This window comes from Brachionichthys hirsutus, chromosome 1 (assembly GCF_040956055.1).
Source record: "Brachionichthys hirsutus isolate HB-005 chromosome 1, CSIRO-AGI_Bhir_v1, whole genome shotgun sequence".
In the NCBI taxonomy this organism is placed as follows: Eukaryota; Metazoa; Chordata; class Actinopteri; order Lophiiformes; family Brachionichthyidae; genus Brachionichthys; species Brachionichthys hirsutus.
The window spans coordinates 14,040,669-14,064,808 of NC_090897.1; the positions used below are offsets into that span (position 1 = coordinate 14,040,669).

Consider the following 24,140-nt stretch of genomic DNA (forward strand, 5'->3'; position numbering starts at 1 on the left):
TAAGGGAGACCCGCACCAGAGGAGCGCGGCTCACTATAAAAGGCGTCCTGACCGGACGGAGGAAAGCAGGAAGCGGATCAGCAAAGCGGAGGCGATGGAGGACAAAGTGAAAAGAAGGAAGGATCAAAGCCCCCAAAGCGACAGAGTCACCCTCAAAAAGGAGATCGGACTCTTGAGCGCGTGCGCGATTATAATCGGTGAGTGCGCGACAGCTCCTGTTTGAGGCGATGTATCCGTGAATAACGGCTCAGCTTCAGGGGGAAAGTTTCATGAATCGGATGCGGTTCATAAACGGCTTTTAATTTCAAAGTGAAATCGGAGTAAGTCGGTGAATGGTCCTGGATTCTGATTCGGTTCTGGTGCGGACACACTGTCGGGTTTTGGTTTTGTGTGTCCTGAAGCGATATAAGAGTGTTATTTTGACATAACCCTGCCGCGTTACGGAGAGACTCACTTTTACGCACGGATGGGTCCATCTCTGATTTCTGTGTGTACATGCGTGGAAACTATTGCATCAGTCGCGATGATCTGAACGTGTGGACGCCTACGTGGCTCCATCCTCTAACGATGAACCGGAGAAGCGCGCAGACAGCGCGCAGAGTGCGCGCTGCACATTTACGCATCAGCGTTTCCAGCATTTCCAGCGTGCTTAGCCCGGTAATTCACGTTGTTCGCTTTCATTCATCTTATTACAGGCGTGTAGGACATCTCCATTTGGTGCGTGAGCTATCAATAGTTACACGATTCAAACCATCACCGTAATAAGTAGAGGAAACCCCGCCGGCAAGAAGGGCACGTAGAGGTCATTTAGTGTGTGTTGACAATTTGAATTCTACATGACAGACGATTAAATTACAAAAGTATAAAACAGTCACATGACTATTAAATCTCCCCAGTTGTGCATACTTTGCACATTCCGAACGCCGTGCACATGGTTTATTGATCTTCCTCTGGTTAGAGCAAGCTGTCAGTGTGGCGGGTTTTCCTCTCCTCTTTCAGGAAATGTTGGTATCGTGAATTACAATTACATTTTGGTGACGATCCTGGAGAGATCCTGGATTATGGATCACTTTGACATTTTTGTTAACATTGGAGTCAATGGAGCTTCAAAAGTTGTATCTCGGTTTATTATTGACCGATGTCTATGGAATTTGAAACAGTTGTGTAGAATGGGGTCTTCTATCCGGATCAGATCTGGATTGCACATGCTGTCGCGATTTCTAGGAAAATGGAGTTACACATTGCATTTAGCAAGATTACGGAAAAACTGCTGGATGTATCTTGATGGGAGGATTAGGGTTGGGGGGGGGGGGGGGGGGGGACAAAATATTGCTCTAATTTATAACACATCAAATTATGAGCACAATCCGGATCCCGGTCTGGATACACAAATCCAGATTTTCCCATTTACTTATAATGGAGGCTTTTTCACTCAATCATATCTTGTAAAATATGCATTCAAGTCACTCACCAATAATCAGTAATAAAGGGGTCCGATACGCACTATAATGCAAAATGTCTTCTGGATCTGATCCACAAGGAGGTCAGGAAAAAATCTGAAATTCTATTTACGGATTCCAAAATCCGTTAAAAATAGACAACATCTCCGATTCAATTTGACTTTTCATGGATGTTGTATAAAGTTACCAATAACAATTTATAACCTTTTGATGACGATCCATATACCCTTTTTTTTAGTGCTGTTCTATTTCAGTAAATAATTTTGAACTTCAAAGTAGTGTTTGTCTCTGCCTCAATCGGTCCTTAAATGAAACCAAACTGTTCCTGTGGTTAGTTTTCAATAAAACGGAAGATTTGTCTTTGTTAAATAAACATAAATGTACAGATTTATATTGCTAAAGGAAATGAGTACGCAAACGCACGAGTTACCCTCTTCATAATGGACAAATCTCGTTCACACTTTACAGTCATCAGAAGAGCTTTGAGTGCCGTCTCTCTTGCTCTCTTAGCTTTTCTCTTGACTACTTCGCCCTCATCTGGCCTTTTTCCTTTTTTCTCACCTATGCTTTGGGTAAAAAACAACATAAATCTTAAATTATTTCCTTGTTCTTCCTTTGTTTTATGCTTCCTAAGCGGCATCATGCTCATGCTAGTAAAAGGGGGTTCTCTGCATGGTGACGTCCACATTAATAGCTGCAACCTGGGAGTTTATTGTTCCAGATAAGTACTTTGAGCTCTTTAAGGTATGTTGGTCCCTGACCATTAAGGGCTTTGTGTGCGAGAAGGATTTTACAGGGATCCAGTACAGAGGCCAATACAGGAGTAATATGATCTCTTTTATACTAGGTCTGCTCAGAGAACCATGCAATAACATTCTGGATCAGCTGGGTAGTCCTTTGGGGATATATTGGCAAAGCCTGATAAGTGATAGTGACGATATTCCAGCCTAGAAGTTAACTAGAAAAGCACTCAGAGAGCACCAAGCAGCCGATTCCCCTCCTTATTGGATTCACACCGTCCACATGGTGATCAGGATCATCATCAAACGGTTCTAAATTGTTCTTGGTATCTTAATGCACCAACCACGAAATGTCAAATTGAATCAGAGTTGATTTTTGAATCGTTAAATGTTGAAATGTAATATTTATTCCTGACCTCATTCTGGATCCGATTCATGACATATCGGACCCCTTTATGACTGTGATTCCTGCTGAGTGAATTAAATGCATATTTTGCACTCCATTAGAAGTAAATGGGGGAAAACCAAGACCCAGCTTCAGATTTCTTTTCTTCTAAACGATAACCTCCTTGACCTTACAGGACATATCCTGATAGAACATAATTCACTGATTCCTCAGAATGGAGCTGAATTCAGAGGCGATATTACCTATGATAGTTCCATCACTAGATAATGTGTGTCTGAGATGTTTAGGGTCCTACATAAGAACCTTGATTTTTGTCTGAATTAAGAGAAAATTGGATGCAATCAGGGTTTTTTTTAGGTCATTAAAACACGGTTGAAGTTTTTGGTAGTTGATTAGTTTCACTTGATTTCATGGAATATAATTGTGTCACCTGCATTTCAGTGAAAATGCTCTGTTTCATAATAATATTATATAATGCATGAATATAAAAGGTGAAGAATATTGGTTCAAGGCACTTTATCATTAACTTTGCTGTGGATGATTCATTGTTAAAGTGTAAAATGAGATTGATTTGAAAATAATACTTCAACTAGCTTAATTCATCTTCAATTATTCAAACCTTTGTAATAGTATCTAGTGGTCTACGGTGTGAAAGGCAGCAGGACACACCAGATACACATTGGGTCTGACAGCTGGGCTCAAACTTCCTGTGTTGAAAGGTAAAATTTATAAAAATGTAAAGCCAGAAGGTGAATGTTAGTTTCTAATACATGAATTGAATTAAAGAAGCTCTTGAAGAGGCTGTGCTGCTGCCTCCACAGCAAAAAGGTCCTGGGTTTGATTCCCACCTGGGCCCGGTGCTGCGGAGTTTGCATGTCCTCCCAATGTCTGCGTGACTTCTCCCTGGGTCCTTAGTCTCCAAAAACATGTATGTTTGGTGAATTGGTCGCTATAAATTGGCCATGGGATTGTGAGAGTAATGGGTTTTTGTTCATGTGTGGTAATCCAGATGAGATAGTCTCCTGTGTAAACCCGTAACCTGGATTGAGATGAGCGGCTGAAGATGAAGTGTCTTGTCTTCAAGAGAACAAATGAATGAATGAAAGTTCTTGAAGTGATTAATGCTGAGGATGATTTGAATATTGGGCTCAGTAGACCTACGACTGTTAGCCAGGATGCCCTGTTTTGTAGTTTTTGTAGTTTTTTCCTTCTTTGCTTGAGATTGTGTTTGAGGGTTGTACCATGGAGCTACGCTCCTGTGTTTGATGATGATGAATATATTTATTAGATTGACTGTACTTGTACTGCTCTAACATTCTAACAGTAGCATGTATTACAGTACAAGTACAGTGAAACATCCTGTCTAGGAGGAGCATTTAAAAAAAAAGCCCTTGCGGTCTTGTTTCCGTTGAAAGTCCTTCGTACATAAATCATCGACATTTAACAATACCAATAAAAACAAGCTGATCAATCAGAGATTGCAGACCCTCGCCTCCAAGTGCCCTATCTCGCAATGTTAAAGAATCCTTTAAAAAAGTCTAGAATCTGGATCCAGATCTGGATCAACGCCATCCTGGGGGAGGACCGAGCCACGGACAGAACCTTGCTTGTGTAAAAACCTCAAGTCGATTGAGTTACTAGTTTTTGAGTTATGCACGTGGACAGACAGACAGACAGACAAACAAACTGACCCAATTGCAATACCCTCGCCTCCCCTTCGGCGAGGGTAAAGACACATAATATGTACAACGTAGGTGGACAAAAAAAGGGGGGGGGGGGGATTGATCCGGAGAGAGTTGTGATGACTATCTCCGTTTCTGCCCCCCTGAAAGGTGTATTTTTAGGGCCATTTTGAAGGAGGCCAAAGAGGTGCATGTTTTGAGGGCAGGAGTCAAACCGTTCCACCCTTGGGGGGCAGTATTGTAAAAAGATGATTTACCCATGTTTGTCTTATAGGAGGGTGTAATCAGGTTGTTGTTTGAGCTCCCTCTAGTGTTGTGGCCGAATTAGTTGGTGAAAGTTGTCCTGTTTAGTCCTGGTTGTTGTTCAGAGCACTGATGGCTCTCGGGGAAAAAACTGTCCCAGAGTCTGTTAGTCCTGCTCTTGTGCAACCTGTAGGACGGCGCAACAGGTTGCACAAGAGCAGGTGGTGTCATCAGCGAATTTGATGATGGCCTTGGAGAGATGGGTCATATGTGTACAGCGAGTACAGGAGCGGACTCAGTACACATCCCTGTGGGGAGCCGGTGTTGAGTGTGATGGTGGGGGGGTAGGTGGGAGCCAAGTCTGACCCTTTGTGTGCAGTCAGACAGGAAGTCCTTAATCCAGGTGCAGATGGAGGTGGAGAGTTTAACAGTTAAAATGTCTGGTATTATTGTGTTGAACGCTGAACTGTAGTCCACAAAAAGCATCCTCACCTATTTCCCCCGGTGTTCGAGGTGACTCAGTGCAGTGTGAAGCGCTGTGGCGATGGCATCATCAGTAGAGCGGTTTGCTCTGTAGGCGAATTGGTGGGGGTCCAGAGTGGGGGGGGGGAGTGCGTCTTTGATGTGGTTAACGATCAGCCTCTCGAAGCACTTCATGATCACAGGCGTAAGTGCAACAGGCCTGTAATCATTCAGGCTGAAGATGGCCGACTTCTTGGGGACCGGGATGATGGTGGCAGATTTCAGGCAGGGGGGGACGATGGACTGTGACAGGGAGCGGTTGAAGATTGTTGTAAAATCCCCAGTCAGCTGATCAGCACAGGCTTTGAGTACCATCCCAGGTCCTCCGTCCGGCCCTGGGGGGGGCTTAATGCTACTGGGAGACTTAATGCTACTGCTCTGTCGTGCTTGGTTGCAAGTTTGGATCTTTAAAAATGAACAGTGCAGACATGCAGAATACATGTACTTGAATGTTCTGTTATTATTTGTATTTTATGTTGTTTTAGACACCAGACGGAGCTGCACTCCTAATCTCATTGTGTAGCTACTATGCCATGACAATAAAGGCTTTCTATTCTATTCTATTCTATTCTATTTCAGTATCAGTCAATAGGACTCTGATTCACATATTATGAAAAACAAACTTTCCCCATGTTTCTACACTATTATGGTGAGTTTGGGTCCTTATCAACCCAAAAACAGATAAATAAACCATCCACTCAATCCTGCTTAGTTTGGGTAGGTCTGAAACGCGTCACAGCGGGCAAATGTGCACCTGCGTGCGTGCGTGCGTGCGTCCTTGTGTCTGCGCTCTCTTCACCATCATGATGACGAGGGAGCCAAAATATTTTGTGTCTGTCTGCAAGATAACTCAAAAGGTTCATGGTTATAATCTATTATATGTTGTTGAGTACAACAACATATCAACAGGCGGATCGGTGCACCGATCCGTCACGGCGAGGAGGGAGATGAGCCGAAAGCTCTCCATTTACCGGTCGATCTCCGTTCCTACACTCAACTGTGGTCACGAGCTTTGAGTCGTGACCGAAAGAACAAGGTTGCGGGTACAAGCGGCTGAAATGAGCTTCCTCTGTAGGGTGACCGTGTGAGACGCCCCCTTGTAGTTCGGAGATCTCCGTGTCGTGGGGCTGCTGGCCCCGCGACGCGACCCGACCCTGGATAAGCGGTTTGAAGATGGATGGATGGAGGATTCAAAGCATTTTTATTCCGGCATGAGATTATTCGCCAATCGTTGTGCCGTCTGCGCGTGTGTGTGTGTGTGTGTGTGTCGAGACACTCTTCCCTATCTCCTGCATGAGTCGAAGAAGAAGAGCAGAGTGGATAAAGTAAATATTTTGTGGTAATATTTTCTGGCATCCATAACATAACTTAACAACAACAACAGATCTGCGAATCGAAACAAAATGCCACACTTCACGGCTTTCAGATGTCAACAGGAAATACAGGGAGCGAGGCACGCCTCCATAGCGTTCCTAAAGAAAGACAGCTCCTCACAAGGAGCCTAAACGCTCAGTAGTGACGAATGAGGACAGGGCAAAAGGACGCGAATGTGTGTGTATGTGTGTTCAACACTTAACCAATCAGAAACAGATCAGACCGTTCATTTAAATTTGTTTAATAGTAGTTTGACATTTCCAGGAGGCCTGAGTAGATAATAAAACCCTTTCTCTTCTCATTAGGAAACATCATTGGCTCTGGGATATTCATTTCACCGAAGGGAGTGTTGGAACACGCCGGCTCAGTGGGACTGTCCCTCATCGTCTGGGTTTGTGGCGGGGGCATCTGTGTCCTCGGGTCCATGTGCTATGCTGAATTGGGTGTCACAATCCCAAAGTCTGGAGGAGACTATTCTTATGTGACAGAAATCTTTGGGGGCCTAGTGGGGTAAGTAGTTGTGTTTTGCGACTGATGCACAATATGCGATCCATGCTCTGATCAATGTATTCAGACGTCAGTTTGTTTTCTTTACCTTTTTCTTTTCTTATATGGTTTGCTGCGATTTCTGTTTCTGTCTAATTCTATTTTCTTACATGTCTGTACGATTGGCTGACTCCCCAAATCTCCCTTGAGATCAAGAAAAGTATTTTTCTAATTGCACTCACTTGATCTGGATTATACAGCAACAGTGAATGCCGGATGCCCATTTGGAACCAATCAGCTCTGAATGTCTCGTGATTTTCCCGTGACCTGTGACAACTTATCGTAACAGCAGCTATACTGGAAGTTGGAGACGGTCAAACGTGCCTGATATTATAAAACGTGAACTGTTGGTTCAATAGTTTAGACCACAATAATCTAATTTCATTTGATATCCTCTTCCAAGGCGGGTGTGTTTTCAACCATGTGGGAATGCTTATGTTTGGTTTATACAAAAAAAACCTCCTGGATGGTTTCCCAAAAGCTCAGTTAAGGGCGGGATGTCCCGCCCTTAACTGATCAGAAAATAATGCATTTCATTTCAGTGCAGATCTGATTTAAGTTAATTTTTTTTTCTCACGTTCTTGAACAAACCAGTTTACAAAAATATTACAATATCCAGAATAAATTAAATTTAAACCAGCAAGGCACTCAAGACTCAGCAATCCTACATGTCTTTGTAGCTTTACTGAATCATATCTCACCACTCCAGAAAGATTTATGGAAAGTAGTTGAGTAGTGTTCATGTAATTAGGAAACTTGTTGAAAAACGCCATTTTAAAAAGTCACAGAAAAAGTCAACACAGGCGGAGACTGTCACCTGGTCGAAGATTGGACGGGCGACAGAGCACTCACACCCACTGAAAAAACACAGCACACATTACAAACGCCCACACCTGAACGGCCGGGGGCCGTAACAACCACACACACAGCGACTGACGGTTTCAGGTTCGGTTTCAGGTTTGGTTTTGGACGGATACAGTGAGCCTGACCCGGATTCGTCAGACGAGCGGTTCCCGTCTGGATCACCGAGGAGCGGCCGTTGTACAGTTGATGCATTGTTTGTAAATAAATGTGTTATTTCAACATCAAAAGCTCTCTCAGTGTTGTTTGTATTGTTTTCTAGAAGTAAACAACTGTTGAGATTTTAGATGCGTCACTAAAACAATAAATATTAGCGATCAGCTTGAAATGTTTCTCTGAACAAAAAGCTCTTTTTCTCAGTTTTCTGTTGAAAACGGCTGATTTAGGTGATTTCTGCCTCTCTTCAATTGTCAGTAATTCCAGAATGGAAAACAGTTGGAACTTTTTTCCCGATGAGACGTTAATTTTTCGTTTGGTAGGTTCAGTGTTTGCGTAGTCATAGTACATAATGCACTGTGGGTCTTGAAATGCAGGGCAAAATGAAGAAAACCCGCCGGTACTGAGCGCATGGCAGAGCTGTCAACGGCTGGCACTGAATGAGTTAACCAAGACTGTGTTTAAATGTTCAATATTTCATGCAGGATCATTTCTGCCTGTGTCAAGGTCAATCTGGAATTAAACCTGCCGCCCTTGTGTTCCTAGAGACTGAGTTAGTTCTTAAAGACGGACATGGATCTTCCACCCCTTACCTGGATTCGGATAGCAGAGGCTACAGTGTGAGCAGGGATGCCCAAACTTCCCTGTTCCAAGACGGGGGGGTTCTAAGGTGTTCCCGGGACAGCCGAGAGACATAATCGCTCCAGTGTGTCTTAGATCTTCCACGAGGCCGCCTCCAATCCGTAACAAGCCAGCTCAGATGGCCCGCGGCTGTACTCCAAGTTCCTCCGTCGTGACTGAACTCCTCACCCGATCTCTAAGGGTGGGCCCAACCGCTCTCCGGAGGGCACTCGTTTTGACCACTTGTATCCGGGATCTTGTCCTTTCGGTCATGACCCAAAGCTCATGACCACAGGTGAGAGTAGGAACGTGGATTGACCGGTAATTAAAGAGCTTCGCATTTCAGCTCAGCTCCTTCTGCACCACGACAGACCAGTCACATGACGGCATCATTGCTCTCGCTGCACTGATCCGCCTGTCAATTTCATGCTCCGTCCTTCACTCACTCATGAACAAGGCTCCAAGACACTTAAACTCCTCCACTTGGAGCAAAAGACTCTCCACTGACCCGAGTTACTCAGGGGAAATCTCATTCACTCCTGGTGCCCTGCCACCGTGAAGCTTGCCAACCATCTCCGTGACTTCAGCTTGGGTGATGGATGGTTCACCTGTGAGACCTCAGCCTCGGCTTTCTCCATGGAAGACATGGTAGCAGGATTGAGGAGATTGTTGAAGTATTCTTTGCACTACCTGACCATATTCCCAGTCAAGGTCAGCAGCTCCCCATCTCCGCTTTTCCCTTCTGAGGCGCCGGACAATTTGCCAGAATTTCTTCAAGGCAGACCGATAGTCTTCCTCCATGGCCTCTCCAAACTCTTCCCAAACCTCCGTTTTTGAATCCATAACCATTGCCCCGGTTGTCCACGTGCTCCATGCACTTGCACGTACAAGGTGTTTATTATGGACAAATGGCAACTAGCACAGAAGTCCCATTTTAAAATAAATAACGCCACTCAAGTTCAGGTCGGGGAGGCCGTTCATCCTGAATGAAAGGCTGTCATATGCCCTATCCATTCCGTACTATTACAATAATAAATCAATGTAATGGCTCCAAGCATTTACCAGACCGGTATAATCAGCCCAAATACTAAAGACACTTAAACTTGATTTTGATTGGATGAATGGTTTTGAGTATCACTAATAGATGTAAAACATGTTGTTGTGAAAAACACCTTTTCTTTTTTTAACAGAAGGCCGTCCTGCTTAATATCAAGTGTTATAAAACAATATGAAATATTGAAATCATATAAAATTTAGCAACGTCTGAAAATTTGGTGCAATAAGAAAAGTGCAAACAGAAAGTGAGTGAAAAAAAAGTAAACAAACATTTTGCACCTCAAAGGCCAGAACTCCACACCTGAGATCCTTAAAGTATTCTTTCCACCGCTTGACAAAACAAAACCCTAAAACGGATCAAACTCATGAATTCAAGGCTCAGTGCTCCATCATGCATAACAATGCACGTGTTGTGTGGGTGTCCGGTCAGCTCATTGGTCAGCGGGAGAGGGGAAGGGCATTAGGATTACCGTAAATTCTCATATAAATCACCCTGTTCATTGACGCCATAGATGTCTGTGTAGAGTCTCAGTCACCCATCAGGCGACATCATAGCAGTCTAATTATGATCCTGAGAGAAATGCGGGACAAAGTGCATCCCTTGTATGTATGCCTGCATTCAAAAACGGGACGATTCCGTTTTTCAACGGAAGGATGGCAACCCGAACGATGACAGATCTGAAAGAGAGTTGCCCCGTCTAAGTAACTGTCAACAACACAGGGAAAACTTTCATACATTTATTTACAGTTGGCAAAAAATGTCTGAACAAGGGACTGTGCTCCTCTCTTATATGAAATCCTGTTTGTTTGTCTCTTGGCGATGTAGCTTCCTGTTGTTATGGAGCGCCGTCCTCATCATGTATCCGACCACGCTGGCCGTCATCGCTCTCACCTTCTCAAATTACGTCTTGCAGCCGGCCTTCCAGATCTGCCTGCCTCCATACATTGCCACCAGACTCCTCGCCACCATCTGTGTCTGTGAGTCATAAACGGCCCAGAGCCTATACTTAACATTCTATCCATCAGCATTTACAAGTTTCTTTCATTCGGTTTATGTTTGGCACAAGGAAGAAATGTATTCCAAAACTACCGGTATGTCAACAACGTATGTTGATAAAATGTCATTTTGAGCATTGGTTTCTTTCTGTTCAGCCGGTGTAGCTACAACTAATGCCAGCCACATGCTTCTTCTTTTGATCCAAAACTAACACTGAGAACAGATGAGCCCATGTGCAGGGTGAAATATTTTCAGGGGTGGGAGTCACTGGATGCTTGTTTGCATTAAATCTGTAATGCATGTGACAGAATTTCAACTGTAAAATCCTGGCAGGCCGTCAGCATTTCAAAACTCAAACACAAGTCAAATACATTGTGACGCATCATTGATTTATAGCATTTAGGGTTCTGTAATTATATGAGGGAAGACCTGTTTGGTGGTGTAATGTAGCTGATAGCTGATGTTTAAAAAAAAAAAGCTTTCTTTCCGCCGTTGTTGGTGCAGTCGCTAAAAAGTGTCTTCAGAGTGCACGCAAGTCCAAATATCCAAATAGATACCTACAAATATCCAAGATATTCAGCAAAAACTGAGTCAGAGTGTAACAATAAAGCTACCTGTCATAATGAACCATATGCCATTAGACTAATGCAAAGAAGAATCACTGTTATGTGCTTGATCTCATTCTAACTCATTAATGTTTGAAAAATATAATGTTTACACCAAAATAAATCTCTGTGTTGAATAAAATCAACTGAACTTGTAAAAAACCTTTTTGGCTTTATTCACCACAGAGAGCTCCCTTGACATGGATTAATGAGAATCTTTGCAGGCATGGTAAACAACAATTTATATTGCTCATAATAAAATTCACATACAGTAATACCTTGAGATATGAGTATAATTATGTCCTGGACCAAGCTTGTAACTCAAATTGCTTGCATCTTCATACAATTTTTTCCATATAAAATAATGAATCCGTCCCGGCACTCTAAAAACACCCAAATCAACCCAAATAATGGAAAAAAACCATGTTTTTAATTGCTGCACACACACACAAAATATATCATATTTTATAATAATAACTACGGTTTTATTATGAGTTCTTACTTTCGAGATAGACGCTGGGCTAATGGCGGTGTGCAGTGCGGAGGGGGCGGGAGAGAGAGTCGGACGGTACGTAGACACTTTATACCATGCCGTAGTTGTACCTTACACGGACACTTACATAACCATAAAGTTAACTTGACTCAACTTAGCTAGATTTTTTTTAAACATTTTATTGTTGTTTACTTTTTATAACTTTTTTAGTTAATGAGTGAAGCGCCGTCGCAGCGCTCGGCCATCTAGCGTCAGAATCTGGAAGCGTGCTCGTATCTTAACTCTTTGAGTGGCATTAATGTATAAAGACGTTTTTTCTAACTGCCAAGCCTGACATTGAAATTGGCCTCTCTTCAACGGCCAATAACTCCGGAAAGAAAAACGATAGGAACACATTTTCTTATCCTGATGAAAGAAGATACTTTAATTTTTCATTTGGTTCATTTGGTATGTGTGCATAGTCATAGTGAAGAATATTCTGTGCGGTTTGGAAAATTGGGAAAAATGTGCAAAAACTGGGGCACTCAACATATAGCTGAGCTGAAACAGGCTGGCACTCAATGAGTTAATGCAAAATATTGCTCGCGGACTGGCTCATATCTCGGCATGCTTGTATGTTAAAGCGCTCCTATATCGAGGTATTACTGTTCTGTTCGACATGTTGTAGCCAGAGAAGTATGCTGATAGGAGTGGTGTGCTCAGCTTCTCAGGTGCTGATGCAGTTTGCTAATATCAGCTGTCTGAGTCTTGGGTCATCAATCATACCATTATCAGCTTTAAGGCATATTTTGTGCTTGAACTTGCATTTCCTCACTGAGATTCTATCGCTCTGTTTTACATTACAAAAAATTGATCTCGAGTTTTGCAACCACATACCATGGCTTTGACTGGAACAAGCAGGAGGGGCGACGAAGTCTGTATATAATATGAATAATGTATCAATGTGGTAATGCAGTGAACGTTGGTAGATAATTTAAAGTGAATGGGTGTATTACTAAAGTGATTTGGTCGGTGTCCTTAAAAGAAGGGAGTTTGGAGAGTGACTGTGAGATGTCACCAGCGTCCACAGTATCACAACACAGACATTCCATCGTTGACATTGAGGTCATCTGACTGTATGACCGAGATCAACTGTCTTTTTTCTATCTACATACCTGAACTAACTTCCTTAGCATTGCATGCAACGGATGTTAGGGTAAAAAGTAACACAAGTTCACATTTACAATGACATAGAAGAATTGTAATTGAGCAGTGAATGCATGAAAATAAGTGAAGAAAGCTCTGCAAAACCAAATATGAGGGCATTACAGAGTGGCTTCAGAAAATAATCTAAACAAATGGTCCTCAGATCAAGTCCATGGTGCTGGGATGGTTCAGTCTGCTCACGGATGCCGTTGTTGTTTCATAAGTCTGTGCTCTATTTCCAGCATGTCCGCTGAGCTGTACCTTTACTTGATATGATAGCGTACAGCCATCGGTATTTAAATAGCCAGAGGCAAAAGCAAACCATGTATGACAAGCCCGTCTGGTCTGATCTTGTCCGAACTGGATGGAGAAACTCATGAATAGACAGGAGAGAGATGGGCAACTGCGCATGTGTCTGTTGGGGAGGGGTCAGCATTTGAAGAGCACGCTGGTGTACCTTCACTATTTTTGGTCACAGAATGTTGAACGTGTGTGTGTGTGTGTGTGTGTGTTTTACTCGAGCGCTCTAATGAGGGTGTGTCTACCATTGTACATTGTTTTACACTGTTACACTTTTGTCAGGGGCCACCATGGAAACAGAAAAGGAGCATGGCACCTTGCCCATCAGTGATAGGAGATCCTATTGCCCAGCTGACATTCTTATTGGCGGTTTGATCTTCCTATTGGCTACTTTGTCCCACCCCCTTCCTCCTTGGCGGGGGGGGGGGGGGTCACACTGGCATCATTGTCTATATGTGGTCGGCAGTTGTATGAGTTTCCCGATGTCTGAATCAGCAGGGGAAGTGTGAAAGGACAGCATCATATCGCTACGTCAGCCGTGTGAACGTGGGATCGTTGTTATAACCTCGTATAACCTCACCTTTACTGAGTGACTGCTTCATGTGAATGTTTCATATTACTCTGGTCTTTGGTTCACACAGCATCGTGCACACTGAGTAACTTTAGGAAAGAAAAAGTTCAAATGTCATTGTTGTTTGGGATAAAGTACATTTTCCTGTGTTTATTTGACAGCTTTTTCAGAAATATTCAGCGAGATTAACTGGATTAAATGTTTGTCTACCCTGTAGATTTAGGGCTCTGCGCTCTCCCCACTTTTCTCCCCTGCAGAGGGGTGTATGTGTGTGTGTGTGTGTGAAAACCAGACAAGGCCAGTTGTGGCCTGTTTCTTTTCTTAGAAGCACAGCCGGTTGCAGCGTGATCATGTGTCAAATCCACCCCTTTCAACATATATACTTCCCAAATACCATTGTATGCTGAGGAGAGGAATAGCCGGATGTGCTCACTGGATCTAGTAGATGCCAGGTGCTCTTCAGGAAACCAAGGATGGGCAAATTAAATTATGGCTTGAAGTAGAAAAAGGTCAGAGGCACATCTGGTCTTTTTAAGTTTTAATATAACACCAACACGTTTCAACTCAAGGTCTTCATCAGGGCGGTGTAACACAGCTGTGCAAGCATTTGAATTAAATACCAGTCACAAGTCATGTGACAAAGTCACCTGACAGCTCCAGTGGCTGTATACAAAATAAAAATAAACAGTACGGACAAACAGCACATCTAATGGACTAGCAATACAATCAGATGCAAGCTATAAAAGACAAGCTCTTCCATTCGCTGACGGAAAATACATAATGGACACTTTGAATGTTTTATTTGACTGCCAAATCAGGACACAATTATGTCAAGACTGAAAGAGATGCCCCTTTCAGAGAGATGTGCAAGTGAAATGTCAGAAAACGTGTTTGTCATATGAACAAGACCCTGAGGTACTTGAACGCCTCCACTTGGGGTATGATCTCCTCCCCGACCTGGAGGTTACTCTCCTCCCTTTTTCGGCTGAGAACCGTGACCTCGGATTTAGAGTTGCTGATTCTCATCCCGGCCGCTTCACACGCGGCTGTGAACTGATCCAGTGAGAGCTGGAGGGCACGGCCTGATGAAGCCAACAGGATCACCTCATCTGCATAAAGCAGCGACCCAATCCTGAGGTCACCAAACTGGACCCCCTCAACTCCCTGGCTGCACCTAGAAATTCTGTCCTTAAAGGTTATGAACAGAATCGGTGACAAAGGGCAGCCCTGACAGAGTCCAACACACTCGAACACACTGAAAATGTGTTCAAGTTACAGCCGGCAATGCGGACCAAGCTCTGAAAGCGGGAATATAGGGAACGGACGCCCCGTGTCAGGGGGTTCGATACCCCATACTTCCAGAGAATCCCCCACAGGACTCACCAAGGGACACGGGCGAGTGCCTTCTCTAAGTCCACAAAACACATGTGGACTGGTTGGGCAAACTGCCATGCACCTTCAAGGACCCTGACGAGGGTGTAGAGCTGGTCCACAGTTCCACGGCCAGGAAGAAAACCACATCGCTCCTCCTGAATCCCAGGTCCCAGCTCTTCCGGGGCAATCCTTCATTCTTTGCCCCCCCATCATCTAATTTTCTGGGCACTATTTTTTCTCCCTTCTGTCCTTCCTTTCACAAAAAATCCACTCTCTTGCAGCAGTATGTGTGTGTGTGTGTGTGTGCGTGTGTGTGCAAGTACAGAAGGGCAGAGTTGTAGCCCACCATGCCATCCATCACTGTTACGTTTCTCCTCCCACCACAGAAATCTGAACAAACTGCTTCCGCTGGCACACATGTGAATTTTTGGCAGGGGTTTGGTGGCACCGAGCAAGGAATTCTGTCCCCTCCAACACCCTGCGTTTTGTATTTGGTTAGCCAAAGGGGTGTCACATGCATTTCCGTTCCTGTGTTGCCCTGCTCTTGCACCCCTCCCTCCCCCCCATCACCACCTCACTGTCAAACCTGACAGGAGGGAGGTGCCAATGGGCTTTAAATGTGACAGCGCAGGTAAATCACAGCCTCTATTGAGAGTTGCATCAGTACTGGAATACTAAACTAATTACTGCTTTCACTCTTAATAGATTCTGAACCCAACTCTGTGCAGATTTATCTAAGGAACGCCTCCTCTCGGTCCAGGATCTGGTCCGTGAACAGACAGTAACCGCTGACTCTTGCCTTTTCACCCACCATAAATGTCTGAAGAGGTTCTGACACCAGAACCTCTTCAGACAACAGTCAATCTGCAGGATTAAGTCTGGGTGAAATAAACAGAGCCATAGTGACAACTAAAATAATACAGTCAGTAATGTAGTGTTTGAGTTGATAAAGGAAGGGTGCACCCAGCCACCATGTTCAATTTGTGTTTATTTAACTCCCAATTAGGCTTGTATATGCTCTTTCACAAAAGAGAACCCTCTAAAATGGTAACAACACAGACAGATGGATGGAGCAGCACAATAAATATGTTCCTTTGGATTAAAAGAGGAGAAATAAATGAGTCCTTTAAAATCTCTTACTCTTTTTTTAGCTTTTGGTGTTAAAAAGAAAAAAAAGTAACACTTTCCACAATAATCTGAGTGCATGTGAAGCAGAAACACCCAGAAAGTGTGTGGAATCTGCATTCAAACACATTCTTTCACTGTCGAGGACATTCAGCTGGATCTGGTTGATATGGTGCTTCGTATCAACCAGATCGCAAGCATTCCTCTATATTCGCAGTGAAATCTCTGGAATTAAAGCATGAAATTCATTGTTTACAATAATGAACTGTAATGATTAACATCGAGTGAATTTTATCTCACACACACCTCAAAGGCTCATCTGCTCTGGGCAATTTTCCTACTGCACCCCCCCTCTTCCCCCCGAAGGACAATTCTCCAGACTTGCCTGGTTCCTGCTTCTCATTGAACCAACCCCTGCATGTTCCCAGTGCAGCGTGTCATTCCCTTCTACGTGTGTTGTCCTGTGTACCTGCTGCTTTCTGCACCTTCTCAAAGAAGAGTTGGTGGCAGCGCGATTTAATTGGTGCAGCCGATGCTCACTCATCGATCTTGTTTCGTTGTTGCACCGTACTTGTACCATGATGACAATGACAATAAAAGCTTTCCATTGCCATTCCAAGTTGACGGTTCCATTGCCTGCCTCAGTTTTCAGTAATTGTGTCTCTTTTAATTGGTTTAAGTAATGAGCCAATTGCAATATTGCAAATATATGCAATTCCATATTGATCTCTGTAAAATACAATACAAAAGCTAACAAACATTCCTCATGAGGTTTGCTCGGCAATAAACGGAGAGCACATACTTCTCAGAATATGTAGTTCAATGTTGTAAATGTATCGCAGAACACAACCTAAAAGACAGAGTCTCGAAGTATAAATCAGGATTTATTCATTCTTTATTTTCATTCATTGTTTTTAAATCTGTTAGTTTGACTTATGTGAACTTAAGGAAGCCATTTAGTTTTGATTAAAAGTGACCTGCAGAATACAAACCCACTTTACATGAAATGATAAGAATACTGTCTGTAGCATCAAACGGGCCCTTTCTCATCATTTAACAGTTTAGTTAATTAGTCACTGACAGAGTTTTTTCTTTCATCTCTAAAATTGTTATAAACATCCCAGTCCTGACAGTGATGTGTTGTTGATGCCTGACAGGAGGGAGTTGCAGTGATAAAGTCGTGAGAAGACGAGGTGGTGGAGCATGTGCTTTACTTTAGTGATTATTCATAGGTGAAAGAAGCAGAATTGAACAGAGGAATTGATATGAGAGGTGAAGTTAAAATTGCAAACTAATATAACTCCCAGGTTTTTGGCAGTCGGTTTGAGGTTGTGTGACAGTGGACCAAGTGCTGAAGGACTGAAGGGGTCGGGAGGATTGAAGAGAATGATTTCTGATTTGGAGTTATTCAATTGAAGAACATGTTGTGCCATCCAACATTTAATATCATCAAGACGATTAAAAACAGTAGCTAGGCCTAATGGGTCACCGTGTCTCAGGGGAAGGCAATGACAGGAGACGTTACAAAAGTTCATTCTATGAGATGAGGATTAAACCAGCTTAGTGCCACTGTGTCAAAGGCTGCACTTAAATCTAAATCTAGCATGGATATAACCCTTCTAACCCATACTTGCCCTTCAGCACATTTGTGAAACAGTTACAGTGCCTTCTTTGTGGCTGACAGCATGTCACCACAGTGACATTTAATGCAGGACCTGACTTACTGACCGAGTGACCGAGGGTTATTCAAGGACATTTCTCATTTGACTGCTCACCTGAAAGTTACTGGCCACATTTCAGTACTGGATCTGCATAAAACATCCATCTTGTTAATAAATAGCTTCGGTTTCCTTTAAGATTAACATTGTTGAGTGGAAGTAACTGTGTCAAGAACATGACATTTACAAATTCTTTTAAGCATGTCTAAATAAATGTGTGCGTGTGTCTGTGCTGTATCGCAGTGTTCCTGACCTGGGTGAACTGCTCCAGTGTGCGCTGGGCCACGAGGATCCAGGATATTTTCACTGTCGGAAAACTTCTCGCTCTAGGACTCATCATAGTGGTCGGATTTGTCCAAATCTTTAGGGGTAATCACACACATGCATTTTGATTAGATATAAACCTTAATACAGCATTTATATATGATTGAGGATGAAGTATGCATGTCATCATATAGTTGTATATTAAATGATTGCCCCCTGACATTATTTCATCGGAAAAAAAAACATTTAAAAAAAACTCAAGAGGGTATCAGCTTTATTGACATAGGCAAGAAATTAATCCATTTGTGCAAATGAAATGTACTTTTCACACTCTGTACTTGTACAATTTTGTATGTACATCCTGTATTTACATAGCGGATATTAGTTTTTCAAGTTGTTTATATTGTTGAAACATGTCTTTGTGAAACTATTCTAATGGGGTCATTTGGGAACAATGCTGCTGACAGTTTGTGCGTTCTTTCACAGCAGAGTATAATGTGTTAGCAGTGCTGAGCCCTGGTGCAAACTATATAACCAGAGATAATTATAGTAGTAGATAAGTTTTTATTTATACAAGACTGTGTGCTGGATACATTATCACTTTAGATGGAGCTATGATATTTTCACTGTTTCATTAACTCGTCCCTTCTTCTCGCCCCATCCAGGTCACTATGGTGCCCTACGGCCTGCTGAGGCCTTTGAATTCCGCCAGGACCCCTCAGTGGGACAGATTGCGTTGGCCTTTCTTCAGGCTTCCTTTGCCTACAGTGGCTGGAATTTCCTCAACTATGTCACAGAGGAGGTCGTGGAGCCACGCAAGTATGATACAAGCATGCACAGATAGCATTTCACATCTCTACAAGCATCCATATATGCTGCAATAGACATAGCAGTCACTGATGGACACACGTTTATAAAAGTGGAGCATAAATGCCACCTGGAATGCACTTCTAATTGCAAAAACATGATCAAAACTCAATAAAGTGAGCTCTAAAATATCATTATATTGGCGAAAACATGGTGAAGTGCCCTTGCAGTGGAGAAAACATGATAAGTCCTGGCTCGAATGTCCCAACAGTGAAGAAAAACAGATATATTCTCCTTTCATTGGAAAAAAGTTGTACGAAGTTCTGGATGCCCTTGAAATGTAGAAAATATAATATAGTGTCATTAAATGTGTTCTATAATGGATGAACTCATGCAGGGGGTGTACGTGTTAGAATTATTTTCCCATTTTTAGTTTCATTTATTAAGGATCCCCATTAGTTGGTACCGTAGTATCCAACTAGTCTTCCTGAGGTCCACAAAGAACTACAACATAAAATAGAAAACAGGCATTCACATAATCTACAATATGTAACAATTTCTAAATACAATTATAATACGCCTGATGTCCTCCTAACTAGATGAATAGTTAATAGTTTACTGATTGCTTGTCTTTCCGCTGTATGCTAGTTATAATCACGTTCCATCATAATGAAATGTGTAACCGTTTGTATATGTATCACTGTGTAAGACACATTCATTGGTTTTTGGCTGAGCATTTCAGAAAGCCTGATTCAGCAGTTCACTGCGGTACATCGGTCACACCAACAATGTGCAACATTATCGATGCACCTCAGTGACTTCCAATATTGTAACATCGACATTCTTACCTGTATAAATACTATACTTACTTATATAAATATTTATTTAGGAATCTGCCGCTTGCCATCTACATTTCCATCCCTTTGGTGACCCTTGTCTACACTATGACTAACATTGCCTACTTCTCCTCCATGACCCCTGAGGAGCTACTGGCCTCCAATGCTGTGGCAGTGGTAAGCGGCTTCTCTGTAAATGGATGTTTCATAAATATACCCAAACGAAGCGGACTATCCGAGGAAAGAAACTCTGGTTCAGTTTAAAGCTGCCCAAACAGCCTAGTGTGAAAGAGACCTTAAACACCAGAATATGCCCTATGTTTTAGGCCATGTACACACGTCGCCGGGTTTTTTTTAAATCAAATATCCTTCTCCCTCCGCTTCGAAAAAAATTGCATCCACACAACCTTGTTTCTAAAACAAAACACTCCATCACCGCCGACATAGTTCTGTCACAGACCAAGGCAGGTAAGAACCCAAATGCACGATAGTAGAGGGGAAATCCAATAACTGAGCTTTATTATCCGAAGCCAGGTAGTCAGTCCAAAACAGCAGACAGATCCAGATAGGGGCAGGCAATGAGACAAGTTCCCCAAATCCTATCCAATCAGAATGATCCGTCTCTCGTTGTCCCTTCCGCAAAATATGAAACATCGCGCCAGGCTCATTCGTGTGGACCGACAAGGAGGCAGAATTGCTTCTAAACATAGTTTTGGAATATAAAGTCAGCAATAAGTGATAGTTTTGAAAGCATCCATGCCGTTTCTGAATGTAAACACAGGTTGCACATGTCACAGGAGTTTTGATTGTGGCAGAGACATTTCCAAATTTAAAACTCTGTTTACAGGCGTCAACACGCAGACACGTAAACGTAGTTTTCAAAAACCTTCACTTTGGCCGGAGTTTTCAAAAACCATCACTTTCAGTGACAGAAATATGCGGTTTTGTGTGAATGATAGGCCAAACCGTAGAAAAATATCTTTGTTTTTGGAGATACCCGGCTACTTACGGCCTGAGATTGCTAGCCTGCAGAACTTAAAATCTTTGCATGAGATAGACCACAATCAACAAATAAGACTTCTTCAACATGCCCTGGGGAAACAATCATGAGTTCAGTTTGTGACTGCTTTCATTTGAAGGACTTGAAATATAATTAGTACTTGGGATACGGACAGTCACAGTCCGATATTGGTATACACTTTGAAATGCTCATAGAGACAATCAGTTAATGCATGACTGTTGGGGAATAAATACTTGAATCAGTAACTCAATAAGTCATCTATTTTATCCGTCACATGTTTGGTTGTTCCAGACATTTGGGGAAAAGCTGCTAGGGATGTTTTCCTGGGTGATGCCGATCTCTGTAGCACTGTCCACCTTCGGGGGAATCAACGGATACCTGTTCACCTCCTCCAGGTAGAACACACGCCGTGCTTTGCTGTCGAACCATATCAGACATTTTTATGGGCAAATGTCCTCAAAGTCATGTCACAATCACTCCTCACATGTAGAGCAAACCTGAACATGCTCACATCGCAGTACAGCATTGTCTCTCTATCTGTAGATTGTGTTTCTCAGGTGCAAGAGAGGGTCACTTGCCCCATCTCCTGGCTATGATCCACCTAAAAAACTGCACTCCAATCCCAGCCCTGCTGGTGTGCGTGAGTACTGTAGGCTGTGAGAGTTTTGTCTACTGTCATGTTTCATAGACATACTGATAACAGAAGTGGTCACTTTATTTAGCTTTATATGCTCCTGACCTTTGATTCTTTATCTCCCACAGTGCATTGCCACCGTAGTCATTCTGTGCATTGGAGAGACACACAACCTGATCAACTATGTGTCATTTATAAACTACCTGTCATATGGGGTAACCATTGCTGGCCTCCTCTACCTCCGGAAGACAAAGCCCAACCTGGCCAGACCCATCAAGGTACAGAAACCTAAGCAACATGCAAAAACAAAATCCAACCCGACTTGAAAATAAAAGAAACACGTAAAAATTCATCCTGTGCTACTTTTCAATGTGAGCCAGTGAGTGACCGGCGACCGGCTGCTGCTGCAGCACGATGAGAGTCACGTGCGTTTTTAAGCAGCTAATTGACGTCCGGCGCCACAGGCGTTTGAGCGAACAAAGCGGCGTGGCCGACGTGGAGGGAAGACGCGCTTATGATGCGACGTGCTGCTGATGTCGACCCTTTATAATAATGACAAGGCGAACGGGCGGTGACGTCATCTCAGCACGCCAGAGTGAAAAGGAGATGCGATTCTTTTCAGCTGGAGCGCAAACAGAAGAAGAAACGGCGAGACTCGGGCAGATATTTTCCTTTCGCTGCACTGGCGGAGAAGAGTGAGGCTGTTCTGCAGCACCCACATTCTGGAGGTCATTTCTAGTGAATGTGCTGAATTCAAGTCCATAATGAGGCTAAAACTTAAACATGGTCAATCAGCAGCTTCTCAGACGTGGTGGCTGCAGCACTAAAATCTAGAAGCTAAAACATCTCAGCTGTTTGTGCTACATCTCAAGCATCCAGAGCAGAATGTGAAAGAGAACTTAGTTTAATGAAGCGTATTAAAATAGCATCCAGAATTGGTCTTGAAATGGACCGTTTGGACTAGATGATGCGTATAAAGTCAAAGCTGCAGGCAGACGAGGACGTCAACCTGGACAACGCTGGAGACGTTTGTTTGTTTTATGCTATTGTGCACTTTGAGGTTTGCTTTCAAATATAAAGTGCGTTCAACATAAAATGTATTGTTATAATGTTGCTCACATTTGTCCAAGGGTCTGCCCAGGGAGTTTGTGTGTTTGCTCAGACACATGAAAAATTAGAGGGGACATTGCTTATGAAACTATTTTGCAACATAATCACATTCTGACAATATTTTGTATGCATTATGCTTCATGTATGTTGTCAAGAGTGAGTTTGGAAATTACAATGGTGCAAATGTAAGGTTGTTTGTGTCCTGTGCAGGTGAACATGCTGGTCCCCATCAGCTACATGATATTTTGGGTTGTGCTGCTGGGCTTCAGTCTGTACTCTGAACCAGTGGTCTGTGGACTGGGAATGGTCATCATGCTGACTGGAGTCCCTGTGTACTTTGTGGGTGTTCAATGGAAAGACAAACCCAAATGGATCTACAGTCTACTAGGTGACTTGACTTGTGCCTCCTCTCATAATCGAGTATTATTTTTATGAGCAGGTTGTGTATAGATGTAAAATGTGTCCTGCTGTCTTCTGTTCTGCAGAAAGAATCACATACATGGGCCAGAAGGTGTGTTACGTGGTGTTTCCTCAGGAAGACCCTTCAGAGACTGAACCCCTCACTGCCTCCAAAGTCTTTGACTGAGCAGAGCACTCAAGCAGGAATTCTCTAAACCAACACCTGCTCTTTCAAATTGTGTATCTTGTGAACGGTGAAGAGATTGTTTTGGCCATGCTTTTGCACATATGCAGCCTTTGAGATGCTGCAAATAAGCGCTTATGTAAAAGAATCAGATGGTTAGGGCTCATTAGCATGTTAAGACCTAAAACTGTCTTTAGTATTTGTTGTTGTCTTTCGTAAAGGGATGTCAAACCTGTCCGGTGGAGGGCCGAGAGGCTGCAGCTTTTCCTTCCCGCCGGTTACTAAAGCAGGTGATTTTAATTATTAACACCTCCTCCAATTTGAGAGAAGGAACTCATTAGTGAGATCAGCTGATGGAGAGATGGTTGGAAAGAAAACCTGCAGCCTCTCGGGCCCCCCCACCGGACAGGTTTGACACCCCTGCTTTAGTATATGTTGGCTTTGAAATACAATCCCCACATTCTTTTCATTGCTTTGCCATTTTATCTCTTATACCGATTGTCAGCTCATATCCTCTTCACTTTAGGAACCTCCATCTGGCATCTCTCATTTCACTCCAAGTAACTTTCCAAGTAACTTCTTTTCTGACCTGTATTGATATATCCTTGAGCTAATGTGCCTTATGATGTATATGTGCCGTTATAGTGCATTGGTTTGTGCGGGTATTTTGATTGTGTAATGACATTTATAAGGTAAATATGCAAGCAGGTTCTGCACTTAGCAATGCTTCCCTATTACTGCTGCTTCCTGTGACTAATTATGTCAGGTTTACTGCCTATGGACAATGGATGAGTCTGTAGCTTTGCCTGACTGCGGTAACAGTCTTTTTTTTAATGTAACACTACTCTCT

The 24,140-nt window shown here is 43.0% G+C and overlaps 1 protein-coding gene across 1 annotated transcript; it reads left to right on the plus strand.

Annotated features, from left to right (window-relative positions):
* Positions 1 to 85: 85 nt before the first annotated feature.
* Positions 86 to 23,293, plus strand: slc7a10a (solute carrier family 7 member 10a). Its single transcript, XM_068739778.1, has 11 exons — positions 86 to 197; positions 6,733 to 6,937; positions 10,494 to 10,645; positions 18,279 to 18,404; positions 18,965 to 19,118; positions 19,996 to 20,119; positions 21,255 to 21,358; positions 21,507 to 21,603; positions 21,726 to 21,875; positions 22,918 to 23,095; positions 23,193 to 23,293. The coding sequence occupies exons 1-11, from the start codon at positions 95 to 97 to the stop codon at positions 23,291 to 23,293; spliced, it is 1,494 nt and encodes a 497-aa protein (XP_068595879.1). The 5' UTR covers positions 86 to 94.
* The last annotated feature ends 847 nt before the right edge of the window (positions 23,294 to 24,140 follow it).